Source organism: Pseudoliparis swirei, chromosome 11, assembly GCF_029220125.1.
Source record: "Pseudoliparis swirei isolate HS2019 ecotype Mariana Trench chromosome 11, NWPU_hadal_v1, whole genome shotgun sequence".
Classification (NCBI taxonomy): domain Eukaryota; kingdom Metazoa; phylum Chordata; class Actinopteri; order Perciformes; family Liparidae; genus Pseudoliparis; species Pseudoliparis swirei.
Genome location: NC_079398.1, coordinates 15,611,743 through 15,630,283, shown reverse-complemented (window position 1 = coordinate 15,630,283; position 18,541 = coordinate 15,611,743). Strand labels below are relative to the sequence as shown.

At 44.0% G+C, this 18,541-nt stretch overlaps 1 protein-coding gene and 1 long non-coding RNA gene across 3 annotated transcripts; one reads left to right on the top strand and one right to left on the bottom strand.

Annotated features, from left to right (window-relative positions):
* Positions 1 to 4,447: 4,447 nt before the first annotated feature.
* On the top strand, positions 4,448 to 12,802 carry ahsa1b (AHA1, activator of heat shock protein ATPase homolog 1b). Of its 2 annotated transcripts, none has more exons than XM_056427315.1 (9): positions 4,448 to 4,686; positions 5,691 to 5,881; positions 5,961 to 6,043; positions 6,196 to 6,313; positions 6,415 to 6,497; positions 6,585 to 6,731; positions 6,917 to 7,018; positions 7,107 to 7,158; positions 12,219 to 12,802. In XM_056427315.1, exons 1-9 carry the CDS (start codon positions 4,607 to 4,609, stop codon positions 12,389 to 12,391), a joined length of 1,029 nt encoding a protein of 342 aa, XP_056283290.1. In that variant the 5' UTR covers positions 4,448 to 4,606; the 3' UTR covers positions 12,392 to 12,802. The 2 variants fall into 2 exon arrangements, with proteins under 2 accessions (XP_056283290.1, XP_056283291.1); XM_056427316.1 differs by lacking the exon at positions 12,219 to 12,802 and adding an exon at positions 11,925 to 12,085.
* Positions 12,803 to 16,236: 3,434 nt separating this feature from the next.
* On the bottom strand, positions 16,237 to 18,505 carry LOC130200963 (uncharacterized). The gene is made up of 2 exons (XR_008833107.1): positions 18,448 to 18,505; positions 16,237 to 17,435 (listed from the first exon to the last, which is right to left on the bottom strand). It is a non-coding gene; the product is annotated as an uncharacterized LOC130200963 (long non-coding RNA).
* Between the last annotated feature and the right edge of the window lie 36 nt (positions 18,506 to 18,541).

The following is an 18,541-nucleotide window of genomic DNA, read 5'->3' as shown; positions in this document are numbered from 1 at the left end:
GTTCAGTTCACAGCCCTCTCCTGTCTCCTCCACACATCACACCTCCCAAACACCTCCCCCTCTGTCCCCCCTGCTGAGCTGCACATCCACCGAGCCCTCAATAACAATGGGCTCCTCCACCCTCCCCCCTCTCTCTGTCAGTGCGGTTACATGATGGTATAATTCGAATCTTGCTTTAGTCGGACTATGCTATCTTTTGGGGGATCTGCTGTTATCCCAATATACATGGCAGTGGGTAATTCGAATCATTGGCCGAAAGCATGTCATATCCGATACGATAGGTGGCGCTGTTTTCATTACAACTCGTGGTGATACAGCCATTTCCGCTTGACCTCTTCACCACCACCAACAACAACATCAACATTTCGAGAAAGAACCATGAACTTTAGTATGTTCAACTCCTTCAATACATTAAGCATAAATTCTGTCTGCTCTTCGGTCCAGAGATGTGTGGTGGCTCTTGTGTTCTCCATAGCGTTGTTTGCAGCGCCCGCTCCCATAACGCTGCACGACGGCGCAGCGTAGGGCACCAAGTCCTGAGGGGGCTCCACAAAATAGGCAACTAATAAAATCCTCATAGTTATAATAATTATAATGCCGATATTATTTCAGTCTAGAAATATTAGGCGCCTTTTAGGCATGTATATCACAAAACAGGCAGAACAAGAGATATATTTAATCGCTCAGCACCCCCGTTAACACTTCTCGGTCGCATCGCTCTGCCGTGATGCGCACCGACACATCCGCGCACACAGACCCTATCTCAGGGGGCATCATGAGGAGTTATGCTTAGGGCACCAACATGGTTAGCAGCGGACTGGTTATTTGTTTGTTTTCTGCCGCCAGGTTGCGGCAGTGACAACTTATCGTCTCTTTCGACTTCGGGTCACGACATGGGAGGGAGGGAGGAGGGCGGCGGGATCTCGAGCATGCGCAAAGACGCAAAGTCCAGTTCCGAATCGAATTCAGAGTTACATGCCGCGAGAGTCGAATTATCAACTGGATCGGACCGAGCTATCCAGGGGTGTTAATCGGACCGAAGTCGGACCGCACATAGTCCGACTAAGGTGTTTACATGAAACGGATAATTAGATTTCAGTCCGACTAAGCCAATAATTCGATTGCATGTAAACGCACTGTGTGACGACTGACCAGGTGAGAAGACAGCTGGAGAAACTACTCCAGCGCAGAGCTGAAGGTCCTGATGGCATCAGCCCCAGGGTCCTAAAGACCTGCGCCACCCAGCTGTCTGGTGTCCTGCAGCGCCTCTTCAACCTCAGCCTGAGGCTGGGGGAAGTCCCGGTGCTGTGGAAGACGTCGTGCCTGGTCCCTGTCCCAAAGAAGTCAACACCATCTGGCCTCAACGACTACCGACCGGTCGCCCTCACCTCCCATGTGATGAAGGTGCTGGAGAGGCTGGTCTTGGCCCACCTCCGGCCGCAGGTGAAATCGTCGTTGGACCCTCTGCAATTTGCTTACCAGCCTCATGTGGGAGTGGACGACGCCATCATCTACCTGCTGCAACGAGCTCAGTCGCACCTGGATGGAACCGGTGTCTCTGTGAGAGTCACTTTCTTTGACTTCTCCAGTGCATTTAACACCATCCAGCCACTGCTGCTGAGTGAGAAGCTGCGTGGCAGTGTGGACGCGTCCACCATCTCCTGGATCACTGACTACCTCACAGGCAGACCACAGTTTGTCAGAATGGGGCGTGTGCTGTCTGGAACGGTGGTCAGTGATGTTAGAGCCCACAGGAACTGTTCTGTCTCCTTCCTCTTCACCCTGTACACCAGTGACTTCCAGTACAACACGGAGTCATGCCATCTGCAGAAGTACTCTGATGATTCTGCAGTGGTCGGGTGTATTAGGGATGGACGGGAGGAGGAGTACAGGGCAGTGGTGAGTGACTTTGTAAAGTGGGCCGATGAGAACCACCTGCGGCTGAACGTGGCCAAGACCAGTGAGATGGTGGTGGACTTCAGGAGGAAGGCGACAGCTCCTACACCTCTGAGTGTCCTGGGAGTGGCCGTGGACATGGTGGAGGAGTACAAGTACCTGGGCGTCTCCATCGACAGCCGACTGAACTGGAAGGCCAACATCAACGCTGTGTCCAAGAAGGGATGAGTCGACTCTTTTCCTGAGAAAGCTTGATCCTTCAACGTGTGCAGCAAGATGCTGGAGTTATTCTACCAGTCGGTTGTCGCCAGTGTGCTGCACTTTGCCATTGTCTGCTGGGGAGCAGCATCGGGCCGTGACACCAGCCGTCTTAACAAACTGGTTAGGAAGGCTGGCTCCATCATCGGCTGCCAGCTGGAGCACCTGGAACAGGTGGTGGAGAGGAGGACGTTGAAGAAACTTGTGTCCATATTGGACAACCCGGACCACCCTCTCCACCACCTCCTACAGGGACAGAGGAGGACTTTCTCCAGACGTCTCCTCACGCTCCGCTGCCACAAGGACAGATACAGGAGAACATTCCTGCCGACGGCTATGAGGCTCTACAACAGATCACCTCTTGCCAGATCGTAGTGCAATCACTGAATACTTACACTATGTTGATCTGCACTTCACACATCTCATTTGTTTGCACTACACACATACACACACATTTCATTTCATTTGCTCTGCACTCATACACACACTTTGCTTTTTGCACTCTGTCTATATTTAATATTTTGTATTTGATTTGTCAGTGTTGTTGTGTGTTGTGTATGCATGTGTGTTGTATATTTACATATATATTTTGTTTTGTATTTTACTTTTATCTTACTTGTATACTTCTATATCTTTCATCCCTGTTTCTTATATTTTGCGTTTTGTTTTTTATTCTTGTGTGTTGCTGCTACTGTCACGACAAATTTCCCCTTGGGGATTAATAAAGTATATATCTATCTATCTATCTATCTATCTATCTATCTATCTAAAGAGTCCCAAAGCTAGGAATGGGTCCTAAAGAATCCTACAGCTATTCTACTGGAACAGGATGTTGTCTCAGTGTCCAGTGAAAGAAGTGCAGTTAGAAACCAGGGAGGATGAAGAGTCCCTTCATTTGCCTGCTAACCGTCCACTATGTAAAGTCTGTGGCTGTGTTCACTCAGCGGTGCGTTTACTGAGCGGTGCGTTCACAGACCATCGTCGCCAGAGAACTGTGAAGAGTATTACATCCTCACGTCCGTAGAGCTGGAAGCATGACAGCTGGTTTGATTAATCCTTTTCTTATGATCGTTTATCGGTAGATCGAATGATTGGTCGATGGATCGTTTTCAGCTTCACGTGTGAATATGTTCTATCAAATACATGTAATATATTAATACACTATGATCAGATATAACTGGATCAAACACAGTAGAAAAAAATGCTTATTTAAAATATATCAATGAAGGTGAATGTAGGAGACTATCAATGAACTTGAATCCAAATTTCCAGATATACACAATGCCGAAGGTATAAAACACACTGTTTATTTATATGACTTTTGCACACATTAAATCAGAGATGTTGGAATTATTTATTCACAGTTTGATTTCATAATATACAATTTACCGTCTTTAAAATGTTAACAGAATTAAGGATGTACAGACATATATATATATATATATATATATATAATACATATAATCTATAATATGTATATATTTTATATAATAAATAGAATATATATATAACAAATATATTAGTATTTATATTATCTATATAATATATTTACTATATGTATATATATATTATATATTATATATATGTATATATAATATATATATATATATTATATATGTATATATGATATATATGATATATATCATATATATATTAGGGCTGTGAAACGATAAAAAATTTTAATCAGGTTAATCACAGGTTTCTGTGGATTAATCATGATTAATCACATATATACATTTACAGGGCTCTCAAGACAGGCAAGAGCTCCGAGAAGAGTTGTTCACAGGGGGGGGGGGGGGTGCAAGTGACTTTTTTTCTCGTCCCGATGTGCGCGCACACGCTGGCATCCGAGCTCTGCGGCGAGCGAGACGGAGATCGGAGTCGTGTTAACGCGACACGTAGAGACAGAATGACATGCTGCTGGTTAGAGACGACCAACAACAGACGGATTGGAAGCTCATTCTGCGCATGCGTTAAATGCGTTAAAAATAAATAACTAATTAATCCTGTAATTTAATTAACTGAGTTAACACGTTATTTTTCACAGCACTAATATATATATATATATAATATATAAATAATCTATAATATATATAAATATATAATGTATATGTAATATAAATATATTATATTATATGTATATATATATATTATATATAATGTACTTCTTCCACCACTTTCTACGTCTTTCCAGAGGTCTCGTTTCATGAAGCGGAACCTTTGTTCCCGACCTAAGGAGAGCGCGGGAGGATTAAGAGGGGAAACCGCTTCCGCCCTACGTCACTTCAGTTTCCAGCAAGTTCTCGAACACACGGAGGAAAAACGCAGGAGCACCGCGAGAGAGCGAGCAGCTGGAGGAGGCTTCTAGAAACAACGTGCACCGGGACCGACCGACTGACCGACCGGGAGAGAACCGACTACCCGCTCTCCTGCGCGACGAGACGGATAAAAAATGGCGAAGTGGGGTGAAGGAGACCCGCGATGGATCGTGGAGGAGCGAGCCGACGCGACCAACGTCAACAACTGGCACTGGTGAGCCGCCGGAGCCCCCCGGTTCATCCGTTTAATGCATTATTCATGTTGTATGTGTATACCGTGTTACGTTGGGACGGTAATTAATAATAATAATAATAAGTATATTAGTGTTCTCTATGCTCGTTATCATTATTTCCGGCGTTTAATTGAATGGAGCTCGTGAAGCCTCGTAAAGAGGAGACGCACGTGTCTCGGTGTAATAACGTGTAATAACGTGTCGTAACGCGCATTAACGTGGGTTCTCTTCAACACGTGACGTCACTGATGTTCTGCTGCCAATATAATATTCATAAATGCAACCTCAGCCATCACATCGTGACGTCACGCAGTCCTGGTCAATTAAAGTAAATCTGATGAGTCCAATCAGTCCGATCTCTGTCTGTCACGTGCTCGTAGTATTTACCCATAATGCAGTAGTATTAACTCGTACATCATCATATCTTGTTGTTCCTGGCTTATAATATTTACTCATATCTTAAACCTGCTGGTTTCGAGCATCGTCAGATAAATATGACAATTACAACCGGAAGTTAAATATATATATATATTTAGGACATGTTTTCACGTGCATGCTGCTGGTAGTATTTACCCATAATGCAGCGGTGGTGAACCTGTGTAGTAATAACTTTCTTACTACATCATAATATATCTTGTTGTTCCTGGCAATATTTACTCATCATGTGATGTGGCCGCTGACGGCTTGAGAGACATGTGATCACCTTTTATTAAAGAAACTGAAGTAAATATCCTGTGCTTTTATTTTGAATGTTTCAAATTAAATGGATTTATGTGATTATATTAGTTAAATGTTCTTACCTACAATATATCTCGACTCAAATAAACAATAATGAAATGCAAAGAGTTCTTTAACAGTATGTTTGAGGTACATCCCTGAGAAGCAGAGTGGTGCAATGTGCACCACCAGCCACCAGGGAGAGTGGAGCACCGTCAGGGAGGGCTCCTGGACTAAAGAGGGGTTCTGGTTCTGGTCCCGTGTGCAGGACGGAGCGGGACGCCACTACCTGGTCGTCGGACAAGTTGAAGTGGCTGCTGCTGGGTCTGAGCGTGGAGGGGGGGGAGGGGCGCTGCGAGGTGACGGAGGTCAGCAAGGTGGAGGGAGAGGCCTCCATCAACAACCGCAAGGGGAAGCTCATCTTCTTCTATGAGTGGAGCCTGAAGGCCACATGGACCGGTGAGGGGGGGGGGGGTGGTGGTGTGTGTGTGTGTGTGTGTGTGTGTGTGTGTGCGTGCTCTGACCTCCTCTTCTTCAGGAGAAACCAAAGCAGGAGTCAAGACCACAGGAACCATCGACGTTCCCAACCTGTCTGACGAGAACGACATGGAGGACCTGGACGTGAGTTTACTAGACCTCCATCTCTAGACCTCCACCTCTAAACCTCCATCTCTAGACTCTCATTTCTAGACTTCCAGAGTGTTCTACCTCTCTAGACCTCCAGAGTGCTCTACCTCTCTAGACCCTCTGACCTCTGGGTCTCTCTGGTCCAGATCTCCATCTCGTTGAATAAAGACGAGCCTGAGACGCCGCTGACCGACCTGATGAAGAAACTCGGGGTGGAGAAGATCCGGGAGGTTCTGGGCAGCTACGTTGGGTTCCTGAAGACAGGCGAGTGGACCCGGACCCAGTTCTGGTTCTGGTTCAGTCAATCAAAAATCCTTTAAATGCTGAATTGAAGGCCTCCTCTGAAGCTCTGTGCTCCTCTGCAGAGTTCACTCAGGGGATGATCCTCCCCACGGCCAACGGCCTCACGGGCTCCTCGCAGTCCAGAGCCACGCTGGACAAGACCCGGGTACGGACCAGAGACCTGGACCAGGTTTATGTTGAGTGCATGAATAAGGTGTGAATGACGTTCTCCTCTTCCCTCCATGTGGAGCAGATCTCCTCCTCCTCCTCCACCTCCTCCTCCACCTCCTCCTCTGCTCCCGTCAACACTGGAGTGAAGATCCCAACCTGCAAGTTCAGCATGAGGGAAAAGTTCCTCACGTCCCCAGCTGACCTCTACCGGGTGTTCCTGAACCAGGAGGTGAGTGCTCCGCCTGACAGGCCATAGCTCGGCCTCCCTCCCGTCCTCAGACAAGCGTAACATGGACACATGGACATGAAGACGTCTGATGTCCACAAATCATACCTCTGAGTTAGACCGGGGCCTCTTGGTCCTGCTGGGCCTGTAGCCTCAGAGGTTAGAGGTCATGTTGTTGCCTTCTACAGATGACTCAGGCCTTCACTCGCGCTCCGGCCACCGTGAACGGAGAGAAAGGAGGAAAGTTCCGTCTACTGGAAGGAAATGTGTTCGGAGAATTCACCGAGCTGGTGAGACCTGTAGAAGTTACTGTGTCTCTCTGTCTCTCTCTCTCTCTCTCTCTCTCTCTCGCTCATTAAACCCTCTTCTCTCCTCCAGGTTCCTGATAAGAAGATAGTGATGAAGTGGCGGTATAAGAACTGGCCCTGTGGTACGTCTTTAATTCATAAAGAAATGCTGAATATGAATATATATTGTATATATTATATATATATATATATATTAGGGCTGGGCAACGATTACATTTTTTACTCGCGATTAATCGCATGATTTCCCTGATTAATCGCATTTGTATACGCAAAATCCAATAATTAATTCAAAAGTAGTGTATAGCGTACTTCTATTTTAAATGTACTGCCATATGAACTAAAGTGCCATAAAATCTCTCAGGACATTGTCCAACGCACTGTTATGCAGAGACACTGTGACAGAGCGCTGGAGACAGAGCGCGAAGCAGGGACGTGATCACAAGGCAGTTGCCTCACAGCAGCGATCATCTCTGGTGCACTATCTGTGCTCAGTGTGGTGACTTTATTTCACACATTCCACTGTGCAACTTCAGTAAAGTGTCCCGCGCACGTTTCAGCAGAATGTCTCCTCTGTTTTCATCACAGTCAGGGCATGTGAATGCAGCGCCCACTTCTCATCAATATCAACACATAAGAAAGTTAAAATGCACACAGCAATATTGCAAGGAAGTGTCAAGTGACATGTTTGTGTTAAAAAAACTACAACACACAGTGTGTGTGTGTGTGTGTGTGTGTGTGTGTGTGTGTGTGGTGTGAGGGGTCCTTGTGTGGGTATGTGTGGAGGGTTCTGGTGGTCGGGTTTCTTTGTGAGGTGCCTGAGGAAAGAAACTCCCGTCTCAGTCTCTGGTCTCTTCTAGAGGTGGTGGGAGGGGCCTGCCTGATTCCTGCCAGCTGAAACAGTCTGTTGTTGGGGTGGTGAAGTCCTGCTGCTGGCCTGCTGTGGTTCTCTCTGCCTTGGTGTAGCAGCTGCACCTGCCTGGGCAGTCCGTCCTGTCCTACAATGCAATCAGGGCGAGGCCGCTCTGTGACTCTGTGCCCTTCCTCCTGCCTCCTCTCTCTCACCGTACCAGCCTGTGAAGGTCAGGGCTCTACTACTCTCTGTGATGCTTCCTGTCAGGACGCCTGGAGTGCTCCTCTTTCCAGAGGCTGGGCCGATCCTCTGGTCTCTGCAGTGCCTGTCAGCTGCCTGAGCTGTGGTATTCTCTCTTGACCTGTCCTCCACAGTAGTGTGTGCTCACCCGCTCTCAGATGTCCTCTCCTCAGTGGTGGTCTAAGTCCTCTGTTGCTCCTCAGTCCAGTGACATGTCCTCCATCAAAGTCCTGGCACCCTTGTTAGTTTTGGTTCCCTCAGGTAGGCCTTTCAGTTCCCCAAGCCACAGTGCAGATCAAATCCTCCTCAGGCCCTTAGTCACAGTGGTTGGATCAGCAACTTCTCCCAGTAGGCCTTCGGATGGTGTTGAGTAGGGGCTGGGGCGCCACGCTGTCTGTTACAGTCAGGGTGAAGGGAATTGGTTGAGTCCCTTGTGCCTGGCCCTGAGGTGTGGCCTGTGAGGCCAGGACACAGAGTTGTGTGGCACCGGAGTACCTCAGCCTGGTGGTCAGCCTGAGGTGACCCCAGGAGTTCAGCACAGGGGTGTTGAGGGCTGAGAGTAAATCAATGAACAACAGTGGGAGAGGGGTGGAGAATCAAGTCCGGAATCAGGGCTGTGTGTGCACAGCTGAAGAGACTCATCTGAACAAGAGGTGCTCAGAGGGCTCTGGGTGTCTGCAGCGGGTGGGGGTGGAGCTGAATGGGTGGATCTGTTTGGGCGCGGGTCCATGGGTGGGGAGATGGTGGTGTGAGGTCCCCATGCCAAGCATGGAAGGTAGTTTCATGACCACAGGTGACAGCCGCGGTCTTCAGCCCAGGATGGCATTCATAAGCACGGGCCAGGGTCCGTAGTCATTCATACATGCTGGAGAAGCACGGCCACTGTGGGGAAACATGGATACTCTTGAGCCAGGCAGGACCACGGTACTCCAGCAGCTGGCTGGAGCTGGTTAACTGCTTTCTGGACCTGGTTGCAGCCAGTTCAGTGTCGCCCAGCCTCGCGCAGACACCTGCAGTGTTCTGGCTCACACAGAGAACTCACCATCCTCACACTGGTAAGCAGAGGGTCAGAGCTGTGTGTTCATTTGCCTAACTCACCTTCCTTGCCACGCTAACGGTGTTGTTGTTATAATGGCGGGCTAAGCGGGCTGTTGTTTGAGTCATCAAACTGGTCTGTGGCTATCCTCACTCCCGCTAGTAAATGGCTGGCCTGGTCTCGGCCAGGCTGTCTCTGACCGTCCACTCTGTCGGTACCTTCCCTGCGCCATCTGTGATGTCAGCTGTTGCTCCAGCGTCCTTCACCTCCTTCCAGTCCATCTTTTCACCGCCCCTCCTTGACCGCAGCTTCTTGCCAATCCCCGACCCGCCGTACAGCTGTTGCCATGTTAAGGGCCGGAGCAGGGCGTTACAGACCGGCGACCCTAACGGCATTTCACGCCGACATCTTTCATTTGCCCCCCTATGAAAGACCATGGCTAGGCTTTACAAAGGGGGCTTGCGTATGAAGAACTGCTACAGAGGCTCATTGCTACTTCCGCACACTGACACGACGTCACTCAACTCCCATGAACTGATACTCTCAGCGATGGGTCAGTCTACCTCTAGCTTCTCTGTGATGATTGGTCAGACCACCGGCACCGCTTCCCGCGATCCTTTCCTTATACTCCCTTTGTTTATACTGAAGCAGGAAGAAACTGGCTCCTGACGTCTGTATAGGACAGGGAGGAAGCCTTTAGCTTTGGTACACGTTGGTGGGTAGCACAGTAGTGTCTCTTTCTCTTTTCTTAGGTGACGACATTTGAGGTTTTTGCTTGCATGACTTTTTTTATTTGATTTGTCGTCGTCCAGCCAGTCGGGACCATGCCCGCTGAGATAGTCATCACACACATCGCTTGTGGTGGAATATACAGCGCCGGTGTGTGATGAGTGGTGAATGTAGGCGGCTGTGGGTGTGATGACCGAGCTGAACTCCCGGGAAGAATGGATGGGCATGAGAGCAGAGCAGATGTTCCAGGTTCAGACAGGTGAACGAAAGAGTTTTAATGTTCACCATCATGCAGCACCGTACTCTTCCGTTGTTCGTACCAAGACTCTCCTCCTCAGATTTATTTCTCAGACTCTTTCTGCTTGTCTGGACAAAAACAGAGAAAGGGACTCGATCCGGCACCAGAGATCCCGCAGCAGCGGGTCGCAAAAGATGTTACCGCAAAAGAGCATGTCCCGTTGGTCTTGTTTCGGTCCCTAAATCTTCCATAAATCATCCATCTTATTTTCCAGAGACCTGCGTTAGCAAGAAGGATGCTGGTGAGAGGGACGGTGCTCTGTTCGAATTCAATTCGTTCGCTCGCTCCGTTTTGTCGTCGTCCGGCTCGGTCCATTGGTAGTGCTGTGTTGGTGTTGGATCTCTGCGAGCCACGCTGGATCGATGGAATCGATGGAAAAAAGGACAAAAACCCAAAAGTTTTTGTCAGTTTATGTGTCCAAATTATACTTGCGGTATGTTGTTATGTGTTTGTGGCAAAGAAAAAAAAAAAAATAAACACAAAAAAAAAAAAAGCGCACACAATCGCCAGCGGGCCGCGACGGCGCGACTGGACACCAGCGCGCCATGTGAATGCAGCGCCCACTTCTCATCAATATAATGCACAGTAACTCCGAAGTAAACATCTCTCTTGTTCTGCCTGTTTTGTGATATACATGCCTAAAAGGTGCCTAATATTTCTAGACTGAAATAATATCGGCATTATAATTATTTTAACAATGAGGATTTTTTAGTTGCCTATTTTGTGGAGCCCCCTCAGGACTTGGTGCCCTACGCACAGCGCGTAGTGCGCTATGGGAGCGGCGGCGCTGGTAGGAGTGTATAGCATGCCCACAAACAACAACGAACTAGTGGAGGCGGCGAGGTGCTCCGTGTTGCCAGATTGGAGATGGTGAAGTATCGTACCAAAGGCTCAAAATGGTTGTATTTGGAGGATAATTATCGTGTATCTGGCAACCCTGAGATCGGTCGACCAATGACTGTTCTCTATTCTGTCAGAGCTCACGCAAGAAGGTGGAACGTAAGGGAGATACCATTTCCAAAACTTGTAAGGGGTAAATACTAGTTTATGAAAACCCAGAGAAACACAAATATCCGACGAAGCAAAATCCCGGACGTTTTTGGAATCCCTGCCGGACGCATTTTGTAGGTCTCAAAAGCAGGACATGTCCGGGGAAAACTGGACGTCTGGTCACCCGATGTCCAGTCGTCCCCAGTGAGAGCAACAGCACGTTGTGAAGCTGTCGCTTTGCAGTCCTCTCCTTTTCATACAACTCGTGTATTCTCCGTGTGATGTGTGTCTTGAGGGCGTCTCATACCTGCCATCATTTGTTGAGATTCTCCATGTTTGTTAAACCGCGAATGACTTTCTTTTCCGGTTCCGCAGCAATCAGTCGCAGACTTTTACAAAATAAAAGCCTGTGAGCAACACACTTTTACAAGAATAAAATTAATAATAAAACCTGCGTTAACGCGCGATAAAATAATTGTCGGCGTTAATTAATTGATGCGTTAACGCAAGATTAACGCGTTAACGTGCCCAGCCCTAGTGTATATATATATATATTTATATATAATATAAGTGATATTCCTGTGTCCTCAGAGCATTACTCAACCATCAGCATGAAGTATATATATTATATATATATATACTATAGTGATGTCTGTGTCCTCAGAGCGCTACTTCACCATCAGCATGATGTATATATATATATATACACATTATATGTATAATATAGTGATATCTGTGTCCTCAGAGCACTACTCCACCATCAACATGATGTGTATATATATATTTGTTTTTCTTTTCTTTTTTAGATAAATTTTTCTTAGATATTACTCCACTATCAGCATCATGTGTGTGTGTATATATATATAATATAAGTGATATTCCTGTGTCCTCAGAGCATTACTCCACCATCAGCATGAAGTATATATATTATATATATATATACTATAGTGATGTCTGTGTCCTCAGAGCACTACTCCACCATCAGCATGAAGTATATATATTATATATATATATACTATAGTGATGTCTGTGTCCTCAGAGCACTACTCCACCATCAGCATGTCGTTCTGGGACCGCAGCAGCGAGACGGAGTTGAAGGTGGAGTGCTGCGATGTCCCGGAGGAGGAGGAGGAGCGCACCAGGGAGGGCTGGAGGAGATACTACTTTGAGGCTATCAGACAGACTTTTGGCTACGGGGCGCGACTCTACTGAGGCTCCGCCTCCTCTTCATCCTACTCTTCATCTTCTTTTGGATAATTTTTAGCCTCCTGTCCATAACAGCTGGACTGAGACGTCTATGTTTTAACGCTCAGCGTGTCGGTTCTCCAACGTCAGTATTGAGGAGCCGTCTGGACTCTGAAATAAACAAGGATGGATCCCTTGAACCTCTCATCTACTTGGGCCCACGTCTATACATATGTAATTACTGCAGGAGTTAGAAACCCCCCCCCCCCCCCCCTCTGATATTATTGTGTTTTTCTTATGAAGTATAGTGAGATGCATGTTTCATATCTTCTTTTCTTGGTTACATGGAACTCGCTCTAAAACTAAAGAGTCACGCAGATCTATTTATTGATGATTCCACCTCGCTGTTAGTTGATGGGAATAAACGGATCACTGGATGCTCTTGAATTGTTTTATTCATGTCAACTTTGTACTCATTAAATCACAGATGTTGGAATTATGTATTTAGTTTGATTACATTTCACAAAACGTGAATTATTTGAAGACAAAACAATCTTTGTCAAAACGTTATTATAATAAACTAATTAAAATCTGACCCGAGAATATTTTCTATATTTTATTATTTTAGTGGAAACTTTAATCTGCTACCAACAAAACACACAATAAAACAAAAGCCAAAAATCTAAAATAAAACACGTGAAATTAAATGTTTTTCCCCTCAAAACATGTTTTTAATAAGAAATACCTTCACTTAACATTTATTTTCACATAGTTTAACAAACATTTATCTTCAAATAGTTTAATAAACATTTATCTTTATGTTATTAATAAACATTTATCTTCACATAGTTGTTTAATAAACATTTATCATTATGTTGTTATTAATCAATATTTATCTTCACTTTGTTATTAATAAACATTTTATCTTCACAGTTTATTAAACATTTATCTTTACGTTCTTATTAATAAATATTTATATTTACGTTTAATAATAAAAAATCTTTACATAGTTTAATAAACATTTATCTTTACATTATTAATATTAATAAATATGTATCTTCACTTTGTTATTAATCAACATTTATCTACGCATAGTTGTTTAATAAACATTTATCATTACGTTGTTATTAATCAATATTTATCTTCACTTTGTTATTAATAAACATTTTATCTTCAGTTGTTTATTAAACATTTATCTTTACGTTCTTATTAATAAACATTTATATTTACGTTTAATAAACAATTATCTTTACATAGTTTAATAAACATTTATCTTTACGTTATTAATATTAATAAATATGTATCTTCACTTTGTTATAAATCAACATTTATCTTCGCATAGTTGTGTATTAAACATTTATCTTTACGTTCCTCTGGCCTCAGAAGCAGAAGAGCTCCGCCTCCTGGAGGAAACAAAGCTTAGTGCAGCTCTCCACGGTCTGCGTGGCCCGGTGCATGCTGGGAAACGCCTGATGCCTTCGCCACGTCAGAGCTGATTGGCTCTTAGGTTTGACAACAAACTCCACGTTTTGTATAAAGTAATATTTCTTTGTAGTTGTAATACATAAATATATGTATAAATATGATATGATATGATATTCCTATATTTGTCCCACAGTGGGGAAAAAAAAAAAATTTAATCAGCATGATGTGTGTGTGTGTGTGTGTATATATATATATATATATATATATATATATATACACACTACCGTTCAAAAGTTTGGGGTCACTTAGAAATGTCTTTATTTTTCAAAGAAAAGCACTTTTTTCAATAAAGATAACATTAATCAAAAATACACTATTATAGTGTATAGTGACTATACATTGTTAATGTGGTAAATGACTATTCTAGGTGGAAACGTCTGGTTTCTAATGAAATATCTCCATAGGTGTATAGAGGCTCATTTCCATCAACTATCACTCCAGTGTTCTAATGGTACATTGTGTTTGCTAATCGCCTTAGAAGACTAATGTCTGATTAGAAAACCTTTGTGCAATTATGTTAGCACAGCTGAAAACAGTTATGCTGGTGATATAAGCTATACAACTGGCCTTCCTTTGAGCTTGAAGTTTGAAGAACAAAATTAATACTTCAAATATTAATCATTATTTCTAACCTTGTCAATGTCTTGACTATATTTTCTATTCAATTTTCAATTCATTTGATAAATAAAAGTGAGTTTTCATGGAAGACACGAAATTGTCTGGATGACCCGAAACTTTTGAACGGTAGTGTGTGTATATATATATATATATATATATATATATATATATATATATATATATATATATATATATATATATGATTCCGGCTCGAGACTACAACTCCCAGAATGCTTCGGGAGGAGTTGGAGAGAACCGAAAGTACAGAAAGCAGAGCGCTCAGTCGATCTGTTCACGTCAGTGCTGCAGTATAAAGAACACGCACACACACACGCACGCGCTACAGTGAGCACGGGGACCTGCGCGCGCTGCTGCCGGACCCTTTGATGCGATTCTGCGAGCAAAGAACACGCATTTGAACTGCTGCGTTCAAAGACTCCTCGTAAATGTGCCTTGTTTGTCTCAATGTAGCTCACCTGTAAAGCGCTTGGTTATTCTAATAGTAGCACGCGCATCTCACAATTCAACATACATTATAATTGTTTCCCGACTTTAACCCGAAGATCAAACACAACTCCGGAGGACGGTCGTGGTGTTTTCCGAAGATCTCCCAGATGTCCGACCGCCCCTGAACGCAGCAGCTGCGACCAGCCCTCCCCTTAACAAATATATTTTTAAAAGGGATTAAAATATAAAATAAATAGTTCACGCTTCATGTTTTATCCTCTTTTAATTATAAAGATTACAACAAGTTGGACTTTTAATTTTTAGCATTTAAATGTAAAAACAAAATAAATCAATTTAAGAAAACTGTGGAACACATGAGACGAGATATGAAATACAATAAACTCCTTATTAAAGTACTTAGACGGTGTATCTGGTGTCCAACAGGACCTGAACGTGATGCACACCTGTGCCTCAGGTAGTCTGGCCTCAGAGCCACGGACTCACATTATTAATTGATTATCAGTGTTTTATGAGTCCGGCTTCATAGTGACTCCGAAGGTCACTGATATCACCGCTCCCCAAACCAAGGTCGTTGAGTTCTGAACATTAATAAACAGGAAACACCTTTTATTCATTTTTGTCTCTTGGCAGAAAGAATGTGAAACTCTTTTTATTCAAACAATTCTTCTTTGCAGAAATAAACGTGTTTACATTTTGTTTCTGCAGGCGACCTATTAAAGGAAGACCAATATTTACCCCAGGTATCTATAATAATAATAATCTTTATTCTTTCATACACATATGTTTCTTTCTGTTAGAACTGACCTCTTATGTGATCAATATATTTATTTTAATTAAATATCAGACCTGTAACAACAAGCCAGAACATTATTATTTGTATGCTTCTTTTATTTTATTGGGAAAACTTTATAATAATAATCATTATTAATAAATACAGATATTAGTAGTGATGGAGACATTATGATGTTTTAAGTATTTTGATTTGTAAACCTTTTAACAAATTATTTGTAAAACATTTATAAACATGACGACTAATCAATTATTAACCATTGATGACTATTAAAGGTTTATAGATGGTTTAAATTTTTTTGACTATGAATAAAGTGTTACAATCTATTCCATAATGTTCAACAATAAACTAAATAACATGTTAGAATGTGTGCATCAATACACTGTGCAGGTAAATAACCACTCACTAAAGTGTATTTATTAATTAATAATATAGGTGGTACCTGTTTATTAAATAATTGTAATTCATTTAAAGGCCAGACGTTTCCTTTCAGTTAATTAAAGATATGCCCTTAATGCTCATAATATGTCTTTATTAACATTTATTAGCTCATTGGATCAAACCGGTTCCACACCTCAATCAATAACTCTGATTGCTTTGGGGAAGCCGGAGCCTCAGTCCTTTATTTATACTCCAAGAGCTGTGTACTGGTGGGTTAGGGGGAACCAAAGCGGACCCGGCTGGGTCCCACATGGAGAACCAGAGAGGATGCAGAGCCAGAGAATCGAGTCTCCGGTCAGCAGAGGCCACAACACATGGAGGCCACATTTAGCTCCTGTTGGGTTCTGCAAGGAGGAGGAGGAGGAGGAGGAGGGTTACGGGAGGGGGGGGGGGGGGCAGATTCCATTTTGCAGCACCGGGACCGGTCTCGGGGCAGAGTTAGTGCTTCAGTGGAGCCCATCAGGACCCTCGGTGCATTAGTCACATGATTCATCAGCGTAGCCAGAAGACTGCAGCAGCAACGAACTGCAGACATGAAGACGATAAACCACATCAGACCACGAGAAAGTATGAATATCATTTACATACAATCACAAAGATTTCATCCTAAAAACAACCACAAGTACAACAACACCAGAACATCAGCAGCCCGAAGAGTAGACGTTTCTATCAAGGAGCTCCTGGTTCCTCATAAGGTGCACCAGAACCAACACTACCACTTTAGACCACAGGGGGCACCAGAACCAACACTACCACTTTAGTCCACAGGGGGCGACAGAACCAACACTACCACTTTAGTCCACAGGGGGCGACATAACCAACTCTACCACTTTAGTCCACAGGGGGGCGACAGAACCAACACTACCACTTTAGTCCACAGGGGGCGACAGAACCAACACTAAGTTAAAGTTCCTTGTGCTCTGACTTCTCTCTCATACTCAGTGGACATTGAGTTCGTCTCTGAGCTGAAAATAGAAATAGAAATAAAAGCAGAGCTCAAGTTACACCGAGACTCTCCCCATGTCTCATAGAGGAAACTCTCTTAAAGACGCAGTGACCTGTGTGACCTTCACTACGCTGTGGATATTTGAGGAGCTCTCTCCAGAGGACTCACCTGCATGTGGTCACACCTGAACTATGATGTTCTCCATCCGAGTGCTGACCTGGGATCAGTTCTGAAGGTTCCAGCTGACCAGGCTCCTCTGGTGCAGACCCTCCCCATGATGCCCACGGGCAGGTCCAGAGGTCGCCTGGTGCTCACCTGTTTACCTGACATGGTGGAGGAGTGATCGTCTGTCATGACCTCCCAGCTGAGGAAGACTCTCCATGAGGAGGTGGTTGAGATCAACTCTGAATTACAGGTGAGCGAAAGAAAGAGATGAAGAGGAGCAGTAAAGCTCTGAGATGTTGATCTCCTCTCCTACTTCCTCCCTCCCTCCTCCTCCTCTCTCTTCCTCAAAGGTATTACCATGGTGCTCCTCATCCTCTGCTACTCAAAAGTATGATCATGAGGTAGATCTCCATGGTGTTCAGCTAACTAATGCTCCTCCTCCTCCTCCTCCTGGAGCACCCTTACCTTGTGTAGTTGTGAGTGTAGTTGTGTGTATAGTTGTGTATGTAGTGTGTAGTTGTGAGTGTAGTTGTGTGAATGTAGTGTGTAGTCATGTGTATAGTTGTGTATGTAGTGTGTAGTTGTGAGTGTAGTTGTATGTGTACACTGTGGTAAAAGGGTGTAGTACCCACTTCCTCCACCACTGCTGACAGGGCACTGTGCATTGAGTACTTTTACTTTTAAAACTGTATGTAAATTCTGTTGCTAATACTCCTGTACTAATACTCCTGTACTTTTACTTTTTACATATTTGACTTGCAACTGAGTATTTTTACTGTGAAACTTTTACCCAAGTAAAATAGTAAAATATGAGTACCTCTTCCACTTCTTCTTCATCAGTACTTTTACTTGTAATACGTTAATTACCTCTTGTTGGTTATACTTTGACTGAAATAATATTTGTAATGCATGTTTTTACTTCTTAAAAGTATTTGTACACTGTGGTACTACAAGTTTTAGTAAAAGGGTGTAGTACCCACTTCCTCCACCACTGCTGACAAGTCACTGTGCTCGATGAGCACTTTTACTTTTAACACCTTATGTACATTATGTTGCTCATACTTTAACTTGATTTATATTTAGAGTGCAGTACTTGAACTTGTTAGTACTTCTACTTATATTCAGTTTGAAGGTTACTATCACTATATAATTATATTATAACATAAATACCAGTGATGCAGTACCGCGCGTGGCCGCGGGGCAGCAGATTCACTGTTTACAGGCGCACGAGCAGCTGGCTGCACGAGCTCTCGTAGCTGGTCGC

What these genes read in the sequence shown, in the direction of transcription:
- ahsa1b (XM_056427315.1), top strand. Translation starts at nt 4,607, where the DNA reads ATGGCGAAGTGGGGTGAAGGAGACCCGCGATGGATCGTGGAGGAGCGA. An exon ending in CCTGAAGGCCACATGGACCG is followed by an intron (nt 5,882 to 5,960) that starts GTGAGGGGGGGG and finishes CCTCTTCTTCAG; the next exon opens with GAGAAACCAAAGCAGGAGTC. An exon ending in CGTTGGGTTCCTGAAGACAG is followed by an intron (nt 6,314 to 6,414) that starts GCGAGTGGACCC and finishes GCTCCTCTGCAG; the next exon opens with AGTTCACTCAGGGGATGATC.